Source organism: Excalfactoria chinensis, chromosome 1, assembly GCF_039878825.1.
Source record: "Excalfactoria chinensis isolate bCotChi1 chromosome 1, bCotChi1.hap2, whole genome shotgun sequence".
Classification (NCBI taxonomy): Eukaryota; Metazoa; Chordata; class Aves; order Galliformes; family Phasianidae; genus Excalfactoria; species Excalfactoria chinensis.
The window spans coordinates 70,525,760-70,553,672 of NC_092825.1; the positions used below are offsets into that span (position 1 = coordinate 70,525,760).

Consider the following 27,913-nt stretch of genomic DNA (forward strand, 5'->3'; position numbering starts at 1 on the left):
TTGCAAACATCTGGTATTTGCATACTTTTTTTTTCTTAAGGAAATTTATCAAGGAAAAGGTATAACTTGCTTAAAAATATTTATCAAGACACAAATGTCTTTCTTGATTTCTTGTTTTTTGTTTTGTTTTGTTTTTTGTTTTTGTTTTTCTATTCATGCAGATGTGCACAGAAAAATAATTGAAAGAAGCACACTTTTACCATCCAACTCTCTTCTTTCTTTCCTCCAAGAATATAAGAACCTATTTTACAGAGTTTTCTGTTGTGTAATCAGAAAATATTATTGGATATTGGTGAGTGAAAAAAATAAAAAACCAAGAAAGACATATATGTGAAAGTAATTATTTACCAGAGAAAAGTCAGAATTTAATTTGGTAGTCTTAACTTTTGAGTTTATAGGCAGATTCACATTGAAACTGGTTGTTTTTTTTTTTGTTTGTTTGTTTTGTTTTTTTGTTTGTTTTGTTGTTGTTGTTTTTTCAGAGAAAATGAAGGTCTTTTAAAAATCTGTCTCAGTGAAAATACAAGCCTTAAAAATATAGGATATGCAGATGAAAATATTAGACAGACTTCAAAAGCACAAGAAAGTCCTAATTCAATTATTTATCTCCAGAAAATGTCTCTTTTGGAGATGAACTGTAATTAAGTTTTTGAAGTAACTTACTTTTTATGCCTGTAAAGGTCTGAATGGTTGTCATTTTCCCTGAGAATACCTGAGCTCCCATAAGCATCCATATTATTGGTCAAAAATGTACAAAAAATTGTAAAATATCTTTCCTTTCATAAAATCTTTCCTAAAAGCTAGCCTGCTTTTAGCTCAAAGAGCTGCAGGAAACCAGAGACACTCAGCATAGGACTCTCAATAAATTTTCACTCGTTTCAGGTGATCAGTAACCCTGAGGCTGTTTTTAGATTTTTGGTTCTAACCCCTCTGGCATTCAAACAGAAAAAGACAGACTCTAGTCAGCTTTATGATGTTCTACATCAAATTCAGCTCCCTGCAAATTACACAGGTAACTTAGATAACTTGTAATTGGTGCTGTAGCAAGATGGATGTGTCCATTATCTTTTTGCCTTTTTCCATGGTTATACTGCTGTTATACATGAGCATCACTGGTCAGCTAGCACATCTTACCCCTGTAGTAACACTTCTGAGATAGGAAAGCATTCCTTCAAAAATGGAGAATGGAAACCACAGAGCTCTGGTTCATCTCTCCTAAAATCAGAGCTGAAGGCAGTGGTAAGTGTGGAAAACATACTTTCTTATTTATGCTCCATTGCTTTTGCCTTAATTCATTCTCATTTTTCTAGTCCGTTCTTCGCAAGTGTCATAAAATTGTTTCCTGTGAAACAAGTACAGAACAAGTAAGGATCAGTTCTCCACAGTGAAAGGCTCTGGCTTAGGCCAACAACAACATGACTGGGTGATACACTGACAGTAAGTTCCCACTGCCTTCCATAGGCAGCTGTTACATTTGCAGGCTGTGAATATAAGCTTTCTGTACATACAAGATTTCCCAAAGGAGGTCAGGCAGGATGAGCCACTTATAAAAGCTATGTTGTGATCCTCAGTCATGATTAAGGGGGAGGGCAGTGATGGATACATTAATTTTGGATGGAGGGGACAGGGCCTGTGCTGTGACAGCAAAAGAAGACAGACACATCTAGTTGGTATGATACTGAATATTCAACTTCAGTCCCTCAGGAAAGATTAGAAATATCTAAGTACGGGATTGTCAGACACACCCCAAACAACAGAGGGTCCTACTCCCACTATAATTTCCTCCTACTGTCCAGAGCTGCCAGTCCAAAAGCTGAGCTACTCGAGCTCCCTACCCCTGACGAGCCCCGTCGCGGAACTGTCACACTAGCGGAGGGCGAAGAGAGCGCAGCGCCATACTCACGGCCACTGCTAGCCGGAGTATTCCCCCCAGCTCAAAGACGAGCGTTTCTGCGCATGCGCTAGCCCTGCGTTTGATCCTGCGCGTACGCCGTCTGGCGCGGGGATTTGTGGGTGAGGGAAGATGGCGGTCGCTGCTTGGTGCTCTAGGTCTTCTCGCGGCCTTTTGCTGTCAAGGGCAGGTGAGTGTGACCGCCGGCCGAAAATGGCGCTCGCCGCTGGGCTTCCTTTCCACTCTGCCTTCTACAGCTCAGGCTGCGACAGGGTCTGTCAGTTCTGCGGCGCTTTGTGGGTGCGCTGCCCACTGCCATGCCTGCCCCAGACTATCTACCTCCTTGTTCTTACTACGGCGTTCCCCCAGGAGGAATGTGGGAGCAAGCCAGCTTGGCCCTAGCGGGCGTTCGTGACATCGTCTGGACTTCTGCTTCCTTTCGTCATGACACTATACTATAAAGCCCATAGGTCTGTAGGGGATCGGTTAGGGCACTAGCTGTCGGCATAGCTGTACAATACATTTATTTTTTACGGGAACTGACAGCAAATAGAACGCTGGATGTGGATCTTTGGTGCCAGAATAGAACGAATTACAATTTCATGGATTTCCTATGTATGCCTCTGTTGTAAAAAGTGGGAGAAAGCAAATAGAATTAGTTGGGTGATAGAAGTTTAAGAGCTTAACGCACTTCTAGTTGCAGCAGTGTGTCTTTTCAGGAGAAATACGGTGGTGGTTTATTATCAGTATTTTAATTCATATTGGTGTTCATAAGCTGCTTGAGATGAGGATGGTAAAAATAGGCAGGAATTCTAATGACAGATGTATTCTGGTTAGTGATGAAGGTGGAATCGTACAATTCTGAGAACGGGTCCCTGGACGAGTCTGAGTTATGCACGAATGTACGTCAAAAAGCTTTAAGCAGTGCTGTTTAGTCTGGAAATGTTAACATGCGTTATGAAAGGTGCATGAGGCACTTAAGTTGTGTTGTCCTGCATTTTGATTGGGCTGCACACCATACACCATGGTCCTTCAGTGGTTGTAAATCTAGCGTGTAAGTCTAGTCTAGCTTGCTGTGTTTGAGTCTCAAAGATATCCTTAAAAGTCAACCTTTTATTTTCATTTCTTACTTCCTTTTTTTCTTTTTTTTTTTTTTTTTAAAGTGTTTCAATAATTATGTGACCGTAGGTGGGGATACACTGTTAAAATCTTTACGTAATTATAGAACACCTCTGAAGAAATTTCACTGTAGGACAGGTATCAGGTGTGGTATGTACAAAGGTGGGAGAAAACATGATAATAACTGGATCTTTTTTGATGAAAATAATTTTTTCAAAAATAACAGCAAAGAAACCATAAAGTAGTTGGAAGATGCTTGTAGAAATTTTTCAGATTGGCTTTCTTGTTCTTAAATGGGTTAGAATAACAAAGATAGTGTTTGTTGATTTTGTAAGCAGGATATTGTTTCTTGTTTTTTTGTTTTTTTTTTTTTTTTTATAAGCTGTTGAAAAATAGATGTCTATATGGACAAAGTAATGAAAAGGGCAGTTGGTCATCAAGATTTTGGCATGCTTTATAGCATGCAGTGTAGTACAATTGAAGGAATCCAGCTGGATGTAAAGAACTCAGTCATTTTTTCTTTTCTACAGGTCTGTTTCTCCTAGTAATAAGTTAGATAACAAAAAATGGTTGTTAGAACACTGAAAAAATGAAGGCAACAAGTTCATTCAGCTGTCTGCCTCTGTATTATCTTTTCCACTTGCACTTGTGCTTACCTGGACTTTGCTTTCTAGGTACCTTTTACATTGCTATGGGCTTAATTCTGTACATAGTATCCTGCAGACAGTCCTGCTTACATATGTGAGTTTACTTTGTTGTTTAAGTTAGTGAGACAAGATTTTTATGTGTATGTAGGTTATGTATTTGTATAATTTGTGTCAGATAACATTGCGACAATAGCACAATAATGTCTTTAAGATAAGCAGAAACTGGAAGACAGGAAGCTCTATCTGAACACGGGGAAAGCTGCATTCAGGGTGACAGAGCTCTGGAACAAGCTGCCCAGACAGACTGTGGGGTCTCCTCTGGTGATACTGAAAACCTGCTTAGGTCCTTTCTGAACCTTCTGAAGTGAACCTGCTTTAGTAGGGGAGAGGAGAGTGAAATAGATGATCTCTACATGTCCCTTCCAACCCCAGTGGTTCTGTGACTACCTTCCCTGTAATTCTCTTGAGAAGAACACAAAGATTTTGATGGGAAAGACAATGTGAAGATAATACGAGAATACAGCAGCAATGAATTAGCATATGCTTTAGAATTCAGTTTGAGATATTGTGAAGTTTAATATGAACCTACTACATTACTTGAGAAAACCAACATGCTATTTTGAGTCCAAATGTATGTCTTTGGTTGCTTTGTTTCTTTAAGTGAGTGTCAAATTGCCTTTGTCCTGAAGTTGGAACTATGGTATCTTGATTTTTTTTTTATTATTATTTTTTTCCTAATTTGTAGGATAAGAAGAGAGGAGAGAGACAAACTTTTGGGCACAGGTGCACCTTCAGGCACTGAGGTCTTGCTGGATTCTCTAGTTTAAATCAGATAACATGAATAACTTATCTCCAAGTGTACCTTTTCCTTTTTATTTCTTAACATTGTGCTTACAGCGTTCATGCCACTAACTGGCAATACCTAGCTGTTATTGGACAAAATTAGCTCCCTCTGTATGTAAGCTTTTTTTTTAAATCTCCTAATTCATATTATTCTAGCATATATTAGGAAAAATTGTCTTGTTGTTTTCTCGATGGTTTTTGTTACTTAGCCTTATGTTGGGAAGATTAAATTTGTTTATCTGGAAAATGCCTTATGGGCATGATCTTTTAGAGTTTGGAAGGTTACTTAGTGGTTTTCTATTTATTTTTCAGTGATAGCTGCTATAGTCTGGTTTTGTGAAGAGCAGGATGTCTGTAGTGTGTTTATGTGCTCTACATTTCATCTGCTGCTTTATTTTTTTGATTATGGACATGTAGTAACATCCAACTCTTCTAATTCAAAAAAATCTCTTGCAAGTGGAGTTTTTTCTTTTTGTCTAACTTGATTGGAATGGACATGTTTCTCTTCAAACTTCCTCTTGGAGCTTGTCAATTTACATCAGTATCCTAATGATGTCTGTTTTTTGTGGCTTTTGACTTTCAATAGCTTGTTGGAAAGACGAAACAAAATAACAAACAAAAGCAGCTTTGAGTCAATGCTCTTGGCACCATGAATCTTGCTCATGGCATCTGTTAATTTCTCTGTACTCCAGAGCTGTGATATGGGAGGACTATTCTCTCCCCTAACATGAACTTGCTACATTTAGACTGAAGTAAAAAGTCTGGTTAACTACATCTAGAATGATTATTATGTCTTTCTCGTAATTTCCAGATCCAGGAGCATACTCAGGTGAGGCCTACCTGTATGTAGCATGTAGTTTTTGTGCTTAACCTCTGTGTCTCATCTCATTCATCAAATACTTAGGATAGCCAGTTAAGTTTTAATTTCTGTTTAGGAGCCAGTAGCTTTAGACTGCTCCTTTTCGCTCTTCACTTCTCTGTTTTAGTTTGGTCTTTTTTTTTTTTTTTTTTAATCTGCATCTCCCTCAAGCTTCTCTGATTTATCCAGATGTTTCTGAAATATCCTGACATGGGATATCAAGCTAGTAGAGGCTAAATAAAATAGGTCTGTAATGAGGCGGGGGGGGGGGGAAGCACATACAAAACCAGACAACTTTGGGTTGACACTGATAATTTTCTGCTTGTCTTAAATGCTCTCCCATTTTGTGTTGTAGGCTCTGGCATTTCTGCATTATCTGTGGTGCCATCTGTGTTGCAGCAGCAGCACCACCAAGTTCATCATGCAGTGATCCCTCATGGGAGAAGTGGACGATCCTCTGTTAGTGGCATTGTGGCCACTGTCTTTGGAGCTACAGGTTTCCTGGGGCGTTATGTTGTCAATCGTTTAGGTAATGTTCTTCAGGAATACCAATTCATAGTTTAAGTGCTTAGACAAATGTCAGTTTTTCTTCATGTTACAGAGAATTATATAGCACTTTGGGTCTTAAAAATGCAGCAGTGCTGAAATGTGATTATTTCGTTCTATTTGGTCTGGTGAAGTGCCAAGATGTGGCAATTAGTGAAAACTGTTTTAATCTAGGTAATTCAGAAACATGAAGACTGTTGTAGTCATTGAGGTCAATCAGTCTCCTTCTGTCAGTGGTTTGCAGGCTGGTTCAGCCCAGTTCTGTGACTAGTGGGGCAGGGGGACCCACACCTTGGGAGAGAGGGGAGAGGGTAGAGAGGTGGGCCTAACATTGGCGTTGATCTCAGGAGAAACAAAACTGATTTACTAAATAAGATATTGGAATGCAAGATAATGCACTGTAATATGATATAATACAATGTAATTAGATTTGAAACTAATAAATAAAATGAGTGTCTGAAAAGAAAAGGCCTTACTCTAATGCTGAAGCGAGATGTCTAGCTGGGCTGAGCAGAAGAGAAAGGAGGAAGGTCAAGTAAACTACAAAAGGTTTTTTATCTTCCCTCTGAGTGGAAATGGTAACAGAACAGCAAACAGTCCTCTGGGAGGTGTAGTTCTTCTCTTCTGGGACAGGTACCTGGAGCTGGAGCATTAACTCTTTAACTCCCAGTGCACTACATTGTGATATGATGTGGAATATCCATAACCCAAAGTCATAAAACAATAACACCTTCACATACTGTTTTTACAGTTTGTGAAGGGCAGCTCTGAGAAGACATATAATCTGTATGTGATTCTTTTGCTTTTGGCACTATTAGGAAATTATAGTTAAATCTGCAGTAATTTGTTTGGAATTCTTTAGAATTATCTTTTTTGAATTTGAGTTTTAGGCAGTAACTCTTCTGCTTTTTGTCTTCTCCGTCTACAACTTTTAAAAATGCAGATATCCTTCAGTGTGGCACGTTTCTACGTGTCATAGTATATTTATAGCAAACACTGTGTTATTGTTGTTTTACAAGCTTATTTGGTTATTTATTCATTCAAGTACCTACTAGCTTAATAATTGAAATAATGTTTTAAATTCAAAAAATTGCTTCTTTGCTACCTTTGGCTTTGCAGGTAGCTGCTCAGGATGATTATGTTGTGCTTCAGTGCCAGGGGAAAAAAATACTGTACATTCCCAATTTTATCTCTTTAGGCATGTAGTAGCTTAGATAAATGATTATTTATTTATTTATTTATTTTAATGCTTAGGTCGCATTGGATCTCAAGTAATCATACCTTATCGCTGTGATCAGTATGACCTTATGTATCTGCGACAGATGGGTGACCTGGGGCAACTTCTTTTCTTAGTAAGTCTTCTGCTTTGGCTTCAGATCAAATATAATAACATTGCTCTACAAAGTGGTCTGTTAATCATTCTCAAACTCAGAACTCCAGCAATTGCTTAGCCTCAAAATGGAAACAGTGTGAAAGTTTTCTTTGATTATACCTATTTTCACACCATCTCATCTCTTTTCCATCTTATTTTCTGGTTACAGGAGTGGGACTGTAAGGACAAAGATTCTACACGAAGAGCCGTGGAGCACAGTAATGTGGTCATTAATCTTGTTGGAAAGGAATGGGAAACAAAGTAATAACCTTTTCTTCATTTTTTTTCCTTTATGTGCATAGATTTGCTACAGGCATTGATATTTGTGTGCCCCGGTGGCGCGGTGGTAGAATTGCTGCTGCAACACTGGTGGCCCGGGGTTTGAATCCCCCCTGTGGCACAGGGGGTAGAAGTGCCACTTCACTACACAGAGTGCTCGAAACCCGGGAGTTGGACTCGATGATCTCTAAGGTCCCTTCCAACTCACACGATACTGTGATACTGTGTGATATTTATTCCCACTTTTTTACGGCACGTGCAGTATGTAGAGGCACTGACATTATTTTTGCCATCTATGGAAAGGTGTAACTGAAGTTTTGTATATACAAGTTCATGCAATTTAAATGTTTAGCTAGAATCTGCTCCTGAGAATTTTTTTTTCTGTAATTTTCTAGTATATCACTTTTGTTCCATTAATTGATAAATTTACTGCTTTTATGGTGTTCCATGCCTTTCTATATTTGGCAGAGGTTTGTAGGTTTCTGTGGGCTCCTTTATCTTCTTGCAGAAGTGGGCTTTTATCCTGTCACTTTGGGGTGATGATTGATTGTAGTCTACTATACTATAGTAGATCAAGGCTGTGATCAAGATTTTCCTGTTCTCTAGGAAATGTTTATTTTATTGAAAAACTTGTTAGTGCAGTACTGTCAAATACAAAAACAAATTAACTGTGTTATTTGCCTTTGTATGTAGTTTTGCTACTATGGCAGACAATTAAACATTGATCTCAGTTTCATGGATGTTGACAGACCTGAAGTCTCTATTGCACTTGTTTTCTCGTGAACAGTCATTTGATCATTATGTCAAGTTTTAAATCCCAGTTTTGGAGTCTAACAGTTTAGTTAAGGAAAAACCATCCAATCTAACTTAACTGAGGCTTTGTATATCTGACAGTGTTTTTGGGCTGGATTGAAACAAGTGTGGACAGCAGGTTTGGGGAAGTGATCCTGCTTCTCTATGCTGATGTCACCTGGAGTACTGTGTTCAGGTGTGTAGTCCTCAGTACAGGAGAGAGACAGAAATACTGCAGCAGAAGAGGGCCATGAAAATGATTCGAGGGATGGAACACCTCGCCTTTGAGGATGGTTTGAGAGAGCTGGGTCTCTTCAACTTGGAGAAGAGAAGGCTCTGGGGAGACTGTGTGGCAGCCTTCTGGTATTTAAAGAGAGTCTATAAGAAGGGGAGAAGGGGACAGACTCTTCAGCAGTGTCTGTTGTGATAAAAGAAGGGGAAATGGTTTCAGGCTAGAAGAGGGGAAATTTAGACTGGATGTAAGGAATTTTATTTTTTTTTATTATTATTTTTTTTTGTGATGAGAGTAGTGAAGCACTGGAACAGGATGCCCGGGGAGGTAATGAATGCTCCATCCTTGGACAGATTCAAGGTCAGACAGCCAGGCTCTGAGCAAGCTGATCTAGATGTAGGATATCCCTGTTCATTGCAGGGTTGTTGGGCTAGGTGACCTTCATAGGTCCCTTTCAACACAAACAATTCAGCAATTCTGTGTTTTTAATTCCGTTTATATCTTCTTCTGACTTTGTGGTATAGGTAAAAAAAAATCCTTACAAAACTTTCAATATTATTATGTAGTGTTAATCAGTTGTGAACATAAAGGTTTATATAAAAGTTTTGCATCAGAAACAGTGTTGCCAGCAGGAGCAGAGAAGTGATTGTTCCCCTGTACTCAGCACTGGTGAGGCCACACCTTGAGTATTGTGTCCAGTTTTGGGCTGCTCACTGCAAGAAAGACATTAAGGCCCTGGAATGTGCTCAGAGGAGGGCAACAAAGCTATTGAGGGATCTGGAGCACAGGCTGTATGAGGAGAGGCTGAAGGAGCTGGGAATGTTCAGCCTGGAGGAGGCTCAGGGGAGACCTCATTGCCCTCTATAATTTCCTGAAGGGAGGTTGTAGTGAGGCGGGGGTTGGCCTCTTCTCTCTTGTCATTAGTGATAGGACCAGAGGGAATGGTTTCAAGCTATGGCAGGGGAGATTCAGGCTGGACATTAGGAAGTATTACTTCTCAGAAAGGGTGGTCAGGCACTGGAATGGACTGCCCAGGGAGGTGGTGGAGTCACCGACCCTGGGGGTGTTCAGGGAAAGACTGGATGTTGTGTTGAGGGACGTGGTTTAGTGGGAGCTATTAGTAATAGGTGGACAGTTGGACTGGATGATCTTTTGGGTCTTTTCCAACCTTGGTAATTCTATGGATCTATGATATTGCTGTTAGAACAGAAGTAATGTCTTCATTTCTTCATTTGGGAGTAAAGGAAAAAGTCTGTAACACTGACTGAAGAGCAGTATAACCTCCCTTTGTTTTATATGTGCAGTTCCTCTTTCAATATTTGTGAACTCATGTTAAAGTGTGATTTATGTAAGGAAAGGTTTTCTTTTTGTTTGTTTTTGTTTTTTATTTAGTGAAAGTAATTGAGGCAACAACAGAAAGTTTAATTCTAGTAAAAATAAACTAGCAGAACAAATCTTGTTGCTCTGTTCAGTTTCAGCAGCATCAAAGGTAGAGGATTCTTAGTATGCCTTCTGGACTTCTAGGTTTTCCAGAATTTGCTACTGTGCTGCTTAAGTCCTTACATATTTTTATGTACCATATTGATAGCAGTGGTGATGCTGGAACCCTATTATAAAATTGTGTTGCCTATTAAACATGAGGTCAGATTAACCAGCATAATCATCCCAGAGTCTGAGGGAAACATAAGCAGGGGGAAAAAAAAAAAAAAGTATGATTAGAAGTGGAGGTCAGAAAAGGAATAAAGAAATAAAGCCTGCTGTTAGAGGTGTTCCTCCTTGCTGAGTATTAGTATACAGTCTGGTCTGTGTATACTGTGTTGTTTCAAAGCTCCATAGTTATGGGAGAGATGTTGTGGCATGTTTCTATAATCTAGAGAGATGGACCTAAAAACAAAACAGTGGCAATGATCTGAGGAGAAACAAACTAATTTACTAAATAAGGTATCAGAATGCAAAATAACACACTATTACAATATAATAGAATGGAATTGGAGCTAATAAAAAAATAAAATGAAAGTGAGTGTCTGAAAACTGAAGGCCTTACTCTAATACTGAGACAGACGTCTAGTCAGGCTGAGCAGAAGAGAAAAGAGGGACAGTGCCTGATGTGTGAACAGTTTTATCTTTCCCTCTGAACAGAAAATGAAAACAGAAGTCCTTTGGGGTATGTAGAATGTAGTTCTTCTCTTCTGAGACACGTATCTTTAACTGGAGAGTTAACTCTTTAGCTCCCAGTGTACTACATGATGTTATGATGTGGCATACTATTAACAAAAACAGTAAAACCATGACAAGTTAGGAAGGCCTTATGGTGATATGGATATCTGAGCTGTGGCAGTTTTATGAGCCAGGTCCTGCACTTTTTTCACAACAGCCCCATGCAGTCCTGCAGGCTTGGGGCTTCGTGGCTGGAAACCTTCATGGTGGAGAAGGATCCGGGGGTGTTAGCTGATAGCCATCTAGACATGAGTCAGCACTATGTCTGGGTGGCTACGAAGGCCAATAGCATCGTGGCTTGTACCCAAAATGACATAGCAGGACCAGGGCGGTGATATTCTCTTTGTATGTGGCAGTGGTGAGGCCACTGTATTTGTTTTGCACCACTCACCATGATAAAGATATAGAGGCCTTCAAGTACATCCAAAGAAGGGAACAAAGCTGGTGAAGTATCTGGAACACAAGTTATTTCTTCTCAGAAAGAGTGGTGAGGTATTGGAAGAAGCTGCCCAGGATGAGTCTCTGTCTGTGGAGCTGTTCAAGAAATGTGTAAATGTGACACTTGAGTGGCATAGTTTAGTGGGCATGGTGATGATAGGTTAATGGTTGGACTGGATGATCTTAGTGGTCTTTTCCATCCTTGATAATCCTGTGATTCCGTTATTCATTCTGATTTAATCTTGCCAGATGAAAAGTCAGGTTAGGGGCTCTCTGCTGTGTTTCTTTGTCTTATGTACGTATTATATGAAGAATTCTTCACAAAAAGACTTTCTAACAAAGTGCATAAAGATAGATTTTTTTTTTTTTAATTTTTTTTTTTAGTATATTCAGGTAATATGTGATGATTGCTACTGGTTAGTAGGCAATTGGTTGTACTATCAGTTGCTCTTAAATTAAAATTTGTTTTTGCTTTGTTTTAGAAACTTCAGTTTTGAAGATGAATTTGTAAATATTCCTAGAAGTATTGCCAAGATAACTAGAGAGGCTGGTGTGGAAACACTTATTCATATCTCTCACCTAAATGCTAGCATGAAGAGTCCTTCCAAATATCTGAGAAATAAAGTAAGTCTAGAGTCTTTTAAAATGTATTTTCATGTCCTACTTTTATCTTTGTTTTTCTTTACAACAAAGTCTCTTTGAAAGAAATCTGCATGTGGATTTACTCTGTCAGACTGGATATTAGAAAGAAGTTACTATCAGAAAGAGAAGTAATATATTGGAGCAGACTGCTGAGGGAAGTGATGGATTCACTGTCCCTGGAGGTTTTCAAGAAAAAGGTGGTAGATGTGGAGTTTAGGGACATGGTTTGGTGGGCATGGTGGTGATAGGGTCAGTGTTTAGTGGTCTCTTCCAGCCTTTATGATTCTATGGCATGTTTTCTCCAGCTGAAGAATTTTTGTGTTACTGTGCTTGTTGGGGCTAGAAATTATCTTAAGTACTCAACGTGCTTTGACGGCAAATACTTTTCAGAAATTGAACATTTATTTCTTTCTTCTGTACCTGAGTATTTTTGCATCTACAATTATGCTGTTAAGAAATAGTTTTCTGATAGTCTGATATCAAGTTTAACATCTGAGGCTGAAATGACTTAACAAATTGCATTAACAAATGCAGATAAGTAGATGATATCAAAATTAATCCAGCAAAAAGAGTTACAGGTCCATGTAGTGAAATTGTTACCTGTTCTTGCACAAAAATGTTAAAGTCTGTTTCTGACCTCCTATATTTTTTTTTTTCCTTGTTAGGAGGTATAGTTTTCTACTATTACGTTTGTCTTTTTTATATAGCTGTTGTCCTATCTCAGTTTCAGTTATTTTTGTTTCGTTTTGTCCTGCCTGTGGGACTCTGCCTATTGTAATAGAATTTTTGTTCCAAAACTCGGGTTAAATTTTTGTAGCTCTCTGCATAATGGCTCTGTAGGATATTTAGTCCTTACTGTATTTACCAGTCCCATGCAGAAATTAGATAGCTGCCACTTTTTTTTTTCCCCCTCTCTATTTCAGCAGTGCTTCAGTGTTCTAAAAGTATAGTAGGGGTCAGTTAAACCTGTTTTTTGTTGTTTTTTTTTTCTTTTCAAACTCTCCTCTAACACAGTCTAGAGAGCTGCTTCCTTTTGGAACTTTGATGCTTTTGATGGGCATCCATTCACTAATGATATTGCATTGTAACTCAAATAGAATAAATTATCTATGTGTTTATGGGACTTTGGGAACAGTGTGTGAGGCTTGTTTTAGCAAAACATCTCAAAGACCAAGTTTGATAACAATTGTTACGTGCTACTACTGGTCCTTGAGTGTTATAGTCAAGATGCAGTAGATTCTGAAAAGGTATATATTTTTTAATATATTCAGAATGGATCTAATTTATATGGACACTTTAATTGAATGACAGGCTGTTGGAGAGAAAGCAGTAAGGGAAGAATTTCCAGATGCTGTAATTATGAAGCCCTCTGAGATGTTCGGGAGAGAGGACCGATTTCTCAATCATTATGCGAGTATGTATTCTTGAAATAATAAATCTGTGTCTTGTTTGTATACCTGTATGTAGAGAACAGAGGGGAAAAATCATCCTTCTCTTAAAAAATGGAGGTATATTTTTATCATAAATGTTCTGTGTATCATTAAGATGTGTAACAGAGAAATAATAAAAATTTATCTTGTGATGAGATGGTACATCCTGAATTCTTTCAAAGTCAAAATGAAACTTTGCTGATTGGTGTTATTTACTACTACTTTTTATTTAGATTGTCTTGAACTAAGATCTGGTCAACCTAGCTGAAATTAACTTTTCAGTTTGGTAATGCCTGGCCTGTTTTAGGCTCATATGGAACCAAAAGTACTGACTCATATCACCATTAAAGTTGCTGGACTGTACAGAGTAGAGGCTACTTCTCTTGCAAAATTGAGGTACCTCTTAACCACTCTAGAGGGACAATAAACATAGCCTTCCAATGATTGTTAAGAAAATTGAATGTGGGTGGTGATTCTTTCCAATTCTTTTTTAGTGAAATGTGTATTGATTATTTCCTTACTGAAAGCATTTACAGATTTCTTTTTTTTTTCTCCATTAGACATGCGCTGGTTTGGTGGTGTGCCTCTTATTTCCTTGGGCAAAAAAACAGTGAAGCAACCAGTATATGTAAGTTTTCCTAAAACTAAGACAATTTCATATCCTGCTTTTTTTTTTTTTTCCCCCCTTTCTCTCTCCCCATAAATCACTTCTTGAAGAGGGGATTGTGGATCTACTCATGCATTCATGTTTTTTGTTGGTAATTACCTCTTTCTCACAGGTGGTTGATGTAGCAAAGGCAATTGTTAAGGCAATTAAGGATCCTGATGCTAAAGGAAAAACATATGCCTTGACTGGGTAGGTTATTTTTCTGATTCTAATTTACTTCTTTTTTTTTCTTTTTTACTTACTTCTTTCTTTTTCTTTCTTTTTTATTACTTCTTTTTGATGTTGTTTTTGTTTTCCTAACATGCTGCACAGTACAGGTAGTTCTGTATCACTCACAGCTGCAGTGAATTTCACCTCCTTTTTGGGAGGAAAGATTAGTCAAGGTTTTCTTGAGAGTACTCTGAAAATCATACTTTAGGCCTTATTGCATTTGATGTTATGTAAATGCACACAGAAATAGTCAGTCTTAGTAAGTCAAACCAAACGAAATAGCTTTGGTAAAAAACTGTGTAAAACTTGTAAAACTGTGTAAAAATCACCTTGAATATTCACTACTTGTATGTTTTATGTACAGAGGTTCCATATCAAGAGTCAGAACTGGTCATTAGCAATAAGAAAAAATGAACTGGCGAATGCCATGGATCTGTGTTTTAATATCTAGTGCTAGAATTAGTCTCCATCCAGTGTATATGGTGAAAGGTGCATTAGATTTGTGGATAGGGGAAAAGAACAGCAACAGTTTCTAATAAGCCAAGTTAAAAATTGATGCTGCGCACCTGCTTTTTTTTTTTTTTTTCAGTTGCTCAGATATGTCTTCCTATGTTATATGCTGAAAAGTAAATATGATGAAAGTAAAATTGGCTTTTTATGTTATCTTTGTATATGTATGAGAATATTGAAATGTGGGGGCAAAAAAACTTGTTTTCTGATGGTACTCATGTAGTGTAACTTCATAAATGCCAAGGTGAAATCTCAACCAGAAAGGAATGGGAACTCCTAGTGGCATATGGCTCTCTTAAACTACTACACATGTGCTGGAGATTGTCTGCTGCCTTACTTCCATTTTCATGCATTCTTTTGGGAAATTTATCTTGCCTTTGAAGAGAGCAGCATGTTCTTAGTCACACAAACTTAAGTCAGTCAATTTCCTTGCAATCATTTGCTACCAGAGATACAAGATTTCTTGTTAATAAATCTTTATGAGTTTTATTGTTTACTTCCTGGTTTCTTAGCTTTCTTGCATTACAGAGTGTTAAGTAAAATTCTGCAGATTCAGTCTTGTCCCAGTGCTTAGTGGTTGGTATTCAGAATTTGAATCAGTCATTATATGAAGGAGGGAGGGATATTAAGGCTGTGCTTTAGAGGCTGATAAAATATATTTTATATGTGCCTCCATCCTGGTGATTAGTAAAGACTGTGAGGCTACTTGCCAGTTACTGTCATGGGCAAAACAGATTTAACCTGGAGAAAACTAATTTATTGTCAGTTAAAATAAATTGCAGTAGTGTGAAGTAAATACAAAAAAAAAGCCAAACAAAAATAACTACCACCTTTCTTCTTCCATCTTTTCCTTGAGGCTTAGTTTTACTTTCAAATCATATATCCCATGTGGTATGAGGAAGTAGGAATGGCAGATCAAGTCATTCCATAACAATTCCTGTCTGCCATTCCTTCCTCACATTTCTTTTCCTTTTTCATCACTGTTGTCTTCTCCACAGAGTGCAGAGGTTTCAGAGGGGCACCTCTTGCCCCTCCTCTGACCTCAGTGTTCCCTCTGCTGTTTATGACGTATTATTTTTCCCCCGTCACTCCTTGTACTGTACTGCATGAATTTTCCTTAAATACATTTTCCCAGAGTAGAATCAGCTTGACTGATGGCTTCAGCTGTGACTGGATTTGGCTGTGTCTGGCATGAGGCAGCCTTTGAACTCTTCCTACAGCAGCAATCTCTGCATCCCCCCTGCTGCCAGTGCCTTGGCAGGGTCATCCAACACAATGATAAAACAATCTCGTGGTGTATAATATTACTCTCCCTCTTAATTTTTTTTTTTACTTAATTTGCCCATTTCAAACAGGGTAGAATACTGAGAGTCAAAATTTCTTCCACTTCTGTGGGGAAAATGACAAGCTTGGCTAATAGTTTAAATTGAAGAAAGCAGGCCCTTCATTAGCTTAGGGTGATGGGGATGTTTTTCTCATTTTTGTCTCATGTTGCAAATATATAAGAATACATAACTTACCATAATGCTTGTTGTTTCTTTCAGACCCAATAGGTACCTGCTGTATGACATGATAGAATACGTCTATGCAGTTGCTTTTCGAACATATTTTCCGTATCCGCTTCCACGTCCTCTGTATCAGTAAGTGGAACACTTCAGCCACTAAGAATTTATCAAGCATCATAGAAGCATAAATAGCTGTTGCACTGCTGATGAGCTAGTGGATAAAAAGTCAAGTTGTAATGAACTTAATGTAACTGTTTATTCCAGAGGTATTGAATGCCCTTTGCTTTGGCTAAACCAAGAAATTAGCAGAAGGTCCTTAAGTAGAGACAATCAGTAGCAAACTAAATGAAACTTAGTAGTATCACAAGGAAGATGCTACTGACATTTTTTCAAGGTAATGCTGCTGTCAGCTCCTGACTCGATTTTCTAGTTCAGCCCTTTGTTTCCATTTCAGCCAGTAAATAAGGTAAATTTGTAGTGAGTTGTTGGCCTAGACGTTTGAGCAATGTAGTTGTGAGCATACATTTTGGCTACAATGTGAGGAAAGTAGAATCATTTAAAAGATAGCAAATAAGGAAGTAGTAAAGGAAAGGTATAGCATTATTTCAGTGCATTCCAGTAGATGAGTTCTGCAGGTTCTATTTGCAAGTACTGAACAACTCTTTAGCTGTTAGCTTTGTCCCCTTTGGACACTGAAGGGAGAAACTGATCTGCAAAATCATGCCTATTGAGAAATAATGAATGAAAAAGGGTCGTGAAAGTCTGAGCCTGGGCGTAGTTCTTAAGGTATGGTCAGACATGCTTTTGAAGAGCTATGTAAAATAGTAAACTGTTTCAGAAGATCACCCTCTGCTTGCTTGTGATACATTTATGCTTGGGTACTCAGTCTAGTCCATTTTAGTACAATACTAACTAAAAAGCTAAAAATGTCACTGGTATTAGAATCCTTCTACCATTCTACTAATAATTTCTTAGCAAACAGTTAAAGTTAGAAGAAACACAGCTGAGAATGTGCTCACTCCTTTAATTTGTAGCTTTTAAGAACAGCACACTAAGTATGAAATATTTCTACTAGTTCTTGTTTTCTTCTTTGTATCTTGGTAATAACTATACTTTTCAACACTTTCTGATTACAGTCTAATTGCAAGATTCTTTGAGATCAGTCCATTTGAGCCATGGTTAACTCGAGACAAAGTAGACCGAGTAAGTGGAGGACAACCTTCAGTTTCATCTTGGGGAATGTTTCCTTTTGTGTTTGTAATTTATTTCTAGCTTTGTGTTTAAGGGGTGCTCAAATGTGTACACATGACATAGTATAGTATTTTGGACAGTTCAATGGCTAAAATTTGATTATAAAAATTTAATTTCAGACTGTTTGAACAGTGAACAACAATTTTAATTTTATGGAGGTGTTTTTATGTAACCTTCATAAAATAATGATTGAGTCCTGCAGCGCAGCTGCTGCAGCTGCTCTTCTACAATCTCACTCTTAAGTTATTTGTCCAGACCTGTTACTGAGCAGAGGGTTACACTGTCAAAGCAGTCTGGAGATTCCTCTGATGTAGTTTTAGAATGGCTTGCTGAGAGAGAGACTGACTGGATTTTTTTTATTGAGGTATTTTTAGTATGTGGTCTTTCTGCTATCATTGGTGGAAAAGAAATATTTAACATTCTTTACTAAATATGTTTAAGAAAGTGGTAATAGCTACTGAGAGGGTTTTATAGCAAGAAGTAATGTGGTAGGGTGGGGAAAGAGTACAATATTCTAAGTGTTAAAAATGATAAAAGTTACATACTTTGTTGATCCTTTCCTTTGTCTTCCTGATTCAACACATGCTATGTATAGGTAACTAGTCCGTTTTTTCTATGTATGTCTGCATTAAAATCACTTTAACAACTGAAACTAAACTGCGCTTAATACAGCCAAAATTCTTGTTTATTATTTGAACACATAATGTTGAGACTTCATGTTTGTCATAAAACAAAATTCTCAGAGTATATGAGTGGAGGTGGGCAAAAAACTTGTCAGTAACCCATTTTAACATTCTAGTACTCTATTTCTAAAACTTTGGGACAGACGTGTCAGGGAGAACTCAGTTTTATACATAGAGATGCTTTCTGAATAGCTGTAAGGAATTAAATTCCATGTTTGCACATATTTTTATATAAAGTAAACTGCAGTTTCTAACTGTTTGGAAATAATTGTGAAAAGATATGGACAGTATGTATAACAAAGGAGTTAAAGTTATTTGTGTTATAGAGCAACCCTTTTTTCCTACTTGCAAATCGCTGAAAATTCCCCTATGCTAGAGTTGGTATTGTAGTTCTTCTGACTGTAGGATGTAAGCATAATACCTCGTGAAAGCTTCAGTTCCAGCTGCTTCTGTAGTTCATACTTAGGTTTCATAAAACAAACCTTTAGCAATTCACCGCAACTATTTCAGTTGACTTATAGATGAGTAATATAAAAAGGAGTTTCTCTGTGTGCCTCCTGTACTGGATTGTTTCCCTGTTTTCCAGCCTTTCTTCTTTAAGTGATATATACAAAATTAGATCTGACTAATATAAAAGACCTTTTGAGAAATAGCGATGTAAAATAACCCTGTTTTCTAAGGTGCGAGTCATTTATGTTTTGGAAATAAGGTTACAAATATTTGTACTTGTATGGGAACTGCTGAGTTATGGCCTGAACCGCTGATTGAGCACTTGAGGAAGAGACCCAGTCCACCCTGTGAGCACAGGTGAAGGCAATTCACCTCTGTGACCAGAAGGGGAGTTAGACTTCATTTAAGGGCTGGCTACCACTGGGGAAGGATCTCCTTCTGGAGATCCCTCCTTGGTGAAGTTTTCCCCTGCAAACCTAGAATCTTCTGATGTGGGTGAGCAACCTTCTTTACTTCATTTATAGCACCTTTCTAATCATGTTGGACCTTCTGTCATCACACCTCTGTTGTAATGCTTTTCCCATTGTATTGTTCTGTCCAATTGCTACAGTACTATAGAGAACCTTGTTCTAAAACGTAAATGGAGAACGATAACCTGTGAGAAGTACATGCTGAACTACTGTCTTTTGTCAAAACAGGATATAAAGGCATATATGTACTGTAGATGTACGTACACATATACCCTAATTTTGTGGTTATCACTCTGCAATCTTCTGGGAATGTAGACCCAATGAAGAGAGAATGAACAAACTTTCTGTATGCCTCAGCTATTTAATCCTGAATCTAAATCTGAAGTCAGATTTATTTTCTCTTTGCTAATGGTTCAGAAGATCTGTATCTGCTGTCTAGGTACATTGGGTACTTAATACCTCATGTATGTAGGTCACACTGAAAGTAAAGCCTCCATTTATATCCATGGAAACAGATACTAACAGCACAATGATACTGTTTGGTAGAGTCAAGTCTCAGCTACAAAATACTGTTTTTTCAAAGTAGTCACCACCATTAGTAATGTATTGTCATTAGTGATGATCAAGAGCCTGTAGACTACTTTTGTAAAAGATCTGCAGCAGTGGAGGTGACCCACTGTCACCACAACTGAAACATACCACCCACTGCTGCACTGTGCTAACATCCATAAACATTCAGCAATGTTTGGTATCCATAAACATTCAGCAAGCATCAGCGAATGTCAGTGTGTGCCATTTTTCCTGTTTGGTGCAGTTAATTGACATACCTTTCCTTCTTACACATTTCCATGTCAGACGCTGCTCGGCTGCCATCCATCACATGGCAACAAAATGTAATGTAATATTGGTGGGAAGGTTCAACCTCTATTACCATACCACGGTCTTTCATCAGCAGCCTTGAAGCTGCAGTTAAATCTCCGAAGAGCTGCCATTTGTAGAAGATGTTTTGAGACATACTTGTATGTTTTTAGTACCAGAGATTTATGCTAGTGGTGTGTTCATGAATGTAACCTCAGGTGTAACCACGTAAAACTCTTTTTTTGGTAGGTGAATAATGTCGTCCATTTTATTAATTCTCTCACTTTTTTTTTTTTTTTTTTTTTTCTTTAACCTCTTCCCTCTTTTCCTTTCTTTTTAAAGTTTCACACAACAGACATGATATTGCCTGATCTCCCTGGTTTGGAAGATTTGGGTATTCAACCAACATCTCTAGAACAAAAGGCAATTGAAGTTCTTCGCCGTCACCGCAGATACCGCTGGTTGGATGCCGAGCTGGAGGAAGCAAAACCAGCAAAGACATATCCCATGTAACAGTTTCTTAAGTGTTTACTTAACACTTAAACTGTCTCTGTATGACCTAGCTTTTGGAGAAATATGTACATACTAAGTAAAATATTGTAATCATGAGAACTGTCTTTTATCAGCACTGTTGTCTTTTTAATTACAGGAAACTGTAGCTGATGCACAATTATTGTCTTTAATTGATAATGGAAGCAAATTTACATATTATTTACTTAGTTGGTGAGCATTAAAATATTTTGATGAGTGGGAGTTGGAGAGTAGGATAATCATATTAGCTGTAAAAAGTTGAGGTTTGTATGGAAACTGGGTTTTAAAACCAGATTGAGAACAGGGATGAAATGAGTGACAAAAAAAAACACTTGTATTTTTCACCTCAGAACTTTCTGTTGTTTGCCTTTGTTGGAGGTGACAGTGGTAAGGAAGGAACGGGGATATACTGGGCAAACAATGAAGATGTGAAAGGTAGAAGCCCTAATGATGGAATAGAAATCTGAGGTGGATAGTTGGAACTGAGTAAATGATGAAAACAGAGTAGAAAAAAATAGTCTGAAAAGAATAAGAGGGTCAAGGACAGGGAAAGCACAGAAGTTTCTGAATTAAATAATGATGTTTACTGGAGGCAAGGATCAGAATTTCATTGTTTTTCTGTTGTTGCCATACTATTGTGAAACTCTTGGACAAAGTGTTTCTTTAATTTAACAGCTTCCACCTTTTCCTCATCCACAAAAACCTACTGCTGCTAATGTCATTTTTTAGGAGGAAGTAGGACCTTGAGACAAAAAAAAAAATCCTGCCATGTGTTTGATTTGGCCTTTGTGCATAGGTTATTTTTCTTCTGATAACATAAGTTCATTCACTTTAAAATAAATATGACAGTTCAGTATGAAAGCTGAACAATCTGAAAGTGCATATTATTAATAATTTGATCCTTATATTATACTTGACTACATGCTTTTTTCTTTGTTAGTGCTTATTTAATGTGTGGCTCATGTATTTTAGTTGCATATTGCTGTGAAAACTGTTGTATTTTTCAACTGTTTCACAATCACCACATAGAGCACAGAAATATGGTAAAGCCTGGGCTGTAATGACTATGCTGTGGGTGACTTCATGCTCTGGAGTACCTAAAAACCTGAAGTAGCTAAAAGTACCTAACTTTTTTGCCTTGGTTTTCTTTGATAACTGCTTGCTTCACAGCACTCTGGTTTAGTTTGGTAGGAGGGGATCAGGGAAGCAATGTCACTTCCACTGTAATTAAAGATCAGGTTTGTGTCCACCTGAAGAACCTGAATATCCACAATTCTATGGATGCCAGTGAAATGCTTTTGTTTCAGGGTACGTTTGGATCTGAGAGACAGGATGTCTCAGGAGCAAATGCAAGCAAACTGTGCACTCAGAGCAGTGCAAAGGGTTATGGGTTTTATTCAACATACGCAGCCATCAATTTTAGATAATTCCCTTAGCGGGAAGCAGGAACTCCCTAAGCAAGTTCACTATTACTTACTGACCCTTGGGAGACTGCAAACAGCTGAAAGGAGGGAGAAGGAACATCCTAATGGTGGCTTTGATAGGTAGTGCCAGCAGGGTGTCCCCTGCTTCAAGGTACACTTTTCCTCTCCCACCATAGCTTTTGTCTTGTTTTTAATCTCTGCAGGGTCTCTGGGATTTTTTTCTATTTGCACGCTGTCCCCATCCAGCCAGTGCATGATACACAGCCGTATCACTCTATGATATTTGAAAAGTTATGGCAATGAGGTGACTGGAAAAAAGGTGATGTTGTATCCATTTTTAAAAGGGATAAAAAAGATGACCCAGAGAACCACCAACCTGTCAGTCTTATCTCTGTCAGGGAAGATTATGGAACAGATCCTCCTCAAAGCTGTGTTAATGCACATGGAAGGTGAGGAGGCAATGTGGGACAGCCAGTATGGCTTCACCATTGGCAAATCCTGCGTGTGGCTTTCTATGATTCTGTTGCTGCATCTGTGGACAGGGGAAGAACCACTGATGTCATCTATCTGGACTTCGGTAAGGCCTTTGACTCAGTACCCCACAGTGTCCTTCTCTCCAAATTGGAAAGATATGGATTTGATGGGTGGACTGTTCAGTGGATGAAGGACTGGGTGCTGGATTGAGTCTAGAGAATGTTGGTCAATGGCTTGATGTCTGGATGGGGATTGATGATGAGTATTGTCACCCAGTGGTCAGTGCTGTGGATTATACTCTTTAATATTTTCATCAGTGACACTGACAGTGGGGTTTAGTGCACCCTCAGCAAAATGCTGATGACACCAAGCTGTGGGGTGTAGTTGACACACCAAGAGGGACAGGATGCCATCCTGAGGGTTCTAGACACGCTCAAGCAGTGGGCTGAGGTGGGCCTCATGAGGTTCAAAAACCCAAATGCTGGATCTTGCATGTGGTTGAGGCAATCCCAATTACCAATACAATCTGGCAGTTGAAAGGATTGAATGCAGCCCTGAAGAAAAAGACCTGGGGGTGCTGGTGAATGAGAAGCTGGACATGAGCCAGCAACGAGAACTTGTAGACCAAAAAGCTAACCTTATGCTGTGCTGCGTCTAAAGAAGTGTGGCCAGCAGGTCAAGAGTGGTGACCCTATCCTGAAATGCCTTTTAATTTTTAATGTAATCATATTTATTTATTTATTTATTTATTTTCACAGTCAACATATGACTTTTTGGCTATCATTTGAATCTACAGTAACATTACTTGCCAGGGTGGTGAAGCACTGAAACAGGTTGTTCAGAGACGTGATGGATTCCCTGTCCTTGGACAGATTCAAGGTTGGGCTGGGCCATGCTTTGAGCAAGCTGATCTATTTCTAGATGTCCTTGTTCGAAGCAGTGAAGTTGGGCTAGATGTCGTTTAAGTGTCCCTTCCAAGTGAAATGATACTATGATTCTACAAATGTGTGTGAGAAGGAGGCGACTGCAGGACAAGCATAAAAGATGTGTTGCTGTTTGTTTGTTTTTGCTTTTCATTCCTTGGAATAAGGCATGTCATGCCTAGGTAGCAGGGAGCTTCCATTGATTTCAATGCAAGTTGCATATGAAAATTCTCATCAAGAATAGAGAGGACACAGTCTAGCTTATTTTGGTGTTAAATTTCATGTAGGTAAGCAACAAAAGGTCGATCCCACTCTGAACTTCCATTCTGATTTAGTAGCGTATCCTGTACACCATGGCTGAATATGTGAACGTAAGGGTCAGACAGTGATCTTTTTATTTATTTTTACTTTAAGTATCACAGAATCACAGCATTATAGGGGTTGGAAGGGACCTCTAGAGATCATCGAGTCCAACCCCCCTTCCAAAGCAGGTTCCCTACACCACGTCACACAGGTAGGCGTCCAGGCGGGTCTTGAATATCTCCAGAGAAGGAGACTCCACCACCTCCCTGGGCAGCCTGTTCCAGTGCTCCGTCACCCTCACTGTAAAGAAGTTCTTGCGCACATTCGTGCAGAACTTCCTATGCTGAAGTTTCAGCCCATTACCCCTAGTCCTGTCCCCACGCACTACTGAAAAGAGACCAGCCTCGCCACTATGGCTCCCACACTTCAGGTATTTATAAACCTGGATCAAGTCCCCTCTCAGCCTTCTTTTCTCAAGGCTAAACCAACCCAGTTCCCTAAGTCTCTCCTCACTGGGGAGATGCTCCAGGCCCTTCACCATCTTTGTGGCCCTCCGCTGGACTCTTTCCAAGAGATCCCTGTCTTTTTTGTACTGGGGAGCCCAGAACTGGACACAGTATTCCAGATGAGGCCTCACCAGGGCAGAGTAGAGGGGGAGGATCACCTCCCTTGACCTGCTGGCCATGCTCTTTTTAATGCACCCCAGAATGCCATTGGCCTTTTTGGCTACAAGGGCACACTGCTGGCTCATGGCCAACCTGTCGTCTACCAGGACGCCCAGGTCCCTCTCAGCAGAGCTCCTCTCCAGCAGGTCTTCCCCCAGCCTGTACTGGTGTATGCAATTATTTCTACCTAGATGCAAGACTCTACACTTGCTTTTGTTAAACCTCATCTGGTTTCTTACTGCCCAGCTCTCCAGCCTGTCCAGGTCTCTCTGAATGGCAGCACAGCCTTCAGGTGTGTCAGCCAATCCTCCCAGCTTCATGTCATCAGCAAACTTGCTGAGGGTGGTCACTATCCCCTCATCAAGGTCGTTGATGAAGATGTTGAACAAGACTGGACCCAGCACAGACCCCTGGGGGACACTGCTAGTCACTGGCCTCCAGCCAGACACTGCGCCGCCAACGACAACCCTCTGCACTCTGCCAGTCAGCCAATTCTCGATCCACTTCACCGTCCACTCATCTATCCCATACTTCCTCAGCTTTGTTATAAGGATGTCATGGGGGACCGTATCGAAAGCCTTACTGAAATCAAGGTAGACTACATCTACCGCTCTCCCCCCGTCCACCCAGTGAGTGACATCTTCATAAAAGGCCACCAGGTTGGTCAAGCACGACCTCCCCTTGGTGAACCCATGCTGAGTACTCCTGATAACCTCCTTTTCTCCCAGTTGTCTGGAGATGGCATCCAGCACAAGCTGTTCCATCACCTTCCCTGGGACAGAGGTGAGGCTGACTGGCCTATAATTACCCGGGTCATCCTTCTTGCGCTTTTTGAAGACTGGGGTGACATTGGCCATCCTCCAGTCTTCAGGCACCTCCCCAGTTCTCCAAGACCTCTGAAAAATTACAGAGAGCGGCTTAGCAATAACCTCTGCCAGCTCTCTCAGCACCCACGGGTGCACCCCATCAGGTCCCATGGATTTAAAGTAGTAGGTATCTAGAACGGTATGTTGGATCAGAACAATTAGAGTGATACTTTGTTGTATGCTTCAATAGTGTGTTGTATGCTGCAATAGTTCGACTTCTCTGGGAGACCGCAGCTTGGCCAATTACCAAGGTGACACCAATATGGTGAGCAGTAAAAGGCAATTTTATTGAAGCCAATACACACTTATATATTCTATGCCTATCATGTACACCCACTAGGAATGTACATGTTACTAATCCTTATTGCAAAGAGAAGGACCTAAGCGTCACAACCCAAGGTCGTATGCCCACTGGGGCTGCACAGTCACTAATACTTATCGCATGGGGAGAGCCTAACGCGTTACAATCCGAGGTCGGTGCATTGCCTAATACAACAATACTTTGAGAACTTTTCCCCAACTTCTAGTATACTGTACCTTGAAGTCTTCCTTAGTAAGACATGTAGTAGTTCAGCCCTCTATTAATCTGACTAATTACTTGCTAAATCTTAAGATAAATTTGTATTGATAGTCTTTTGGATCTGCAAGTTCAAAGGCATGAAGAATTGTTTCCTCAGTTTTTCTTGTCTCATTTGATTTAGTTGCTGTTAGTGATTTCTCTTACATCCTCATGCTCAAGGAAACACTGTTTCCCTACTCACTTCCTTTACAACCTTTAGACTGAGAATCTGTAATTTTTTTTTTAAGTTGTTTTTCTTTATTTTGCACATTTGAAGTTATGCCATTTTGTTGATCTATAGAAGCTGCTGTCTCTTGTCCTGTTAGGTACTTTGACTGGTGGTGAATGAGAGAGAGAAACTGCATATATAATATCCAAAGGCCACTCACTGTGGCTTTACAAGAGTGCTTCAGTGACATCTTCAGTGACAGTTTCGTGTTTAGTTTCATATTATTATTTTTTTTTCCTAATAATTCCTTAAATCTGTGGGCTTTTTTTTTTTTTTCCCCAATATTGAATAATTTGATGGTTTCATGACTATCATCAGGATAAAGTGGTCCAAAATAAATAAATAAAACAGTAAACTAAGATTCAGTTTCACCCATGATTTTTATCTCTGCTCTTTTATCAAGAGCTTTCTTATCCTGTCTTTATTTTTTCAGTTTCTGCAATAATTTTTCTGCTAATCTGCAGTTTGTGATTTCTGGAGAGCCTTCCTGCATTCAAAATCTAGAGACAAAAGATTATCACGGTTTTGTAGAGCGTGGCTGAAAGTGGTATGGAAAGAAGGTCTTCTTGTTTCTTCCTTTTTCCACCAGAGGTCAGTGGTTTTCAAGCACGATGTGTGCCCCTACTTGCAGCTCACTGTTGCTCAGGCCTTTCTGCTCTGAACAGAAGGCTGTCTGAAAACAGATTTTCAGGTCAGGCCTCAAACTGTGCACGAATGAATTTAGTCGCAAAATACAATCACGTGGCACAACTATCTACAGAGGAAAGGGAACTTGCTTTTGTCCTTTTCCACAGCATAGTCTGAATGTGTCATTTGTAATGGGAAATGCAGTCTTGCTGTAGGGCTTCACTCTTCTAACAAATAGCCTACCTTCAGTTTCCTCTAGAGGGTCTGGAGGAAATGAACGCTTGGTAGCACTATTTTTTTTGTGGACCAGATTAATAGTGATTGTGTGACTCTGTATATATGTGAATATCTGTACTTAGAAGACTAGAAGATTAAAGACTACTAAGGGCTGAAGAGGTGGCAAAGGCAATCATACTGGCAGAAATGTTATTTACCTGTATGTATGTATCTATATACACCCTTAGACAGTCTGAGGGGAAGTATATTGCCTTCCCTGGAATTGAGAAGAGAAAAGGAAACGGTGTATAGGCCATTAAAACACTGCATTCCACCTTCAGTCCTCAACTAGTCAGAAAGAAAATATTCACATTTTTTAGTGTAGGTGTTGGTCTCTGGAACCAGGGAAATTTCTTCTGATACATTCTTTGTGGTACCAGGCGCAGTGTCATTAGGAATGTCAATAAACTAACACATCCAACTGGTTATAAGGTCTCTGACTACAGAACAGTCTTCCTCAGCCTTCATCCAGGAAGCATCCTCAGAGGCTAGTCCTTAAATGAACCCATTTGATCAGGTTGCCCAGATCCCCATCTGTTATGCAAAAGTGCCAACGCTTTTGTGCAACATTTATTGATCATGAAGAAAGTGCTTGGAGGCAAGTTCACATTCATCAGTTTAATAGGGAGGTACTGGGGATCTATCCCTTCCCAGACCTCATTTAAGGGATGGCAGTGGAGACAAGGGTATCTTACTGAAGATCCCTATATACCTGAGGGCTTCTGAAGGTAAGCAGTTTCTTTTCTTTATTTCCATCCCCACCGCTGTTATATTTGAGCAAATTCTCACTTGCTGCAGTCTGGGACCTTGCTACTCTGCTGTCATTGCTGCAATTTCCATTGTGTTACAATATCTTAACTGTTTAAATGTAAAATGTGAATTCTGAAAGGGTGCATTTGAGGAATAAAAGAATGCCACTTTTTGACACTACTTTGGAGTTACAGAGTTTTTCTTCCCAGATTTCAGATGACACTATCACTATCTAGCCATGTAGAAAGTCAGCCTCCCTCCTGTTTATAAGATCCTTTGAAGCAGAGGAAGACCATAATGATTTCAGGCTTAACTTAATTTTCAGGCCCAGGAGAACTTCATGAGGTTCAACAAAACCAAGTGCAAGGTCTTGCA

General features: G+C 39.2%; 1 protein-coding gene across 1 annotated transcript; it reads left to right on the forward strand.

Annotated features, from left to right (window-relative positions):
- Positions 1 to 1,959: 1,959 nt before the first annotated feature.
- On the forward strand, positions 1,960 to 25,230 carry NDUFA9 (NADH:ubiquinone oxidoreductase subunit A9). The gene is made up of 11 exons (XM_072331912.1): positions 1,960 to 2,081; positions 5,715 to 5,888; positions 7,160 to 7,257; positions 7,447 to 7,538; positions 11,718 to 11,859; positions 13,189 to 13,291; positions 13,868 to 13,935; positions 14,087 to 14,163; positions 16,239 to 16,334; positions 17,336 to 17,402; positions 20,254 to 25,230. The coding sequence occupies exons 1-11, from the start codon at positions 2,024 to 2,026 to the stop codon at positions 20,422 to 20,424; spliced, it is 1,146 nt and encodes a 381-aa protein (XP_072188013.1). The 5' UTR covers positions 1,960 to 2,023; the 3' UTR covers positions 20,425 to 25,230.
- The last annotated feature ends 2,683 nt before the right edge of the window (positions 25,231 to 27,913 follow it).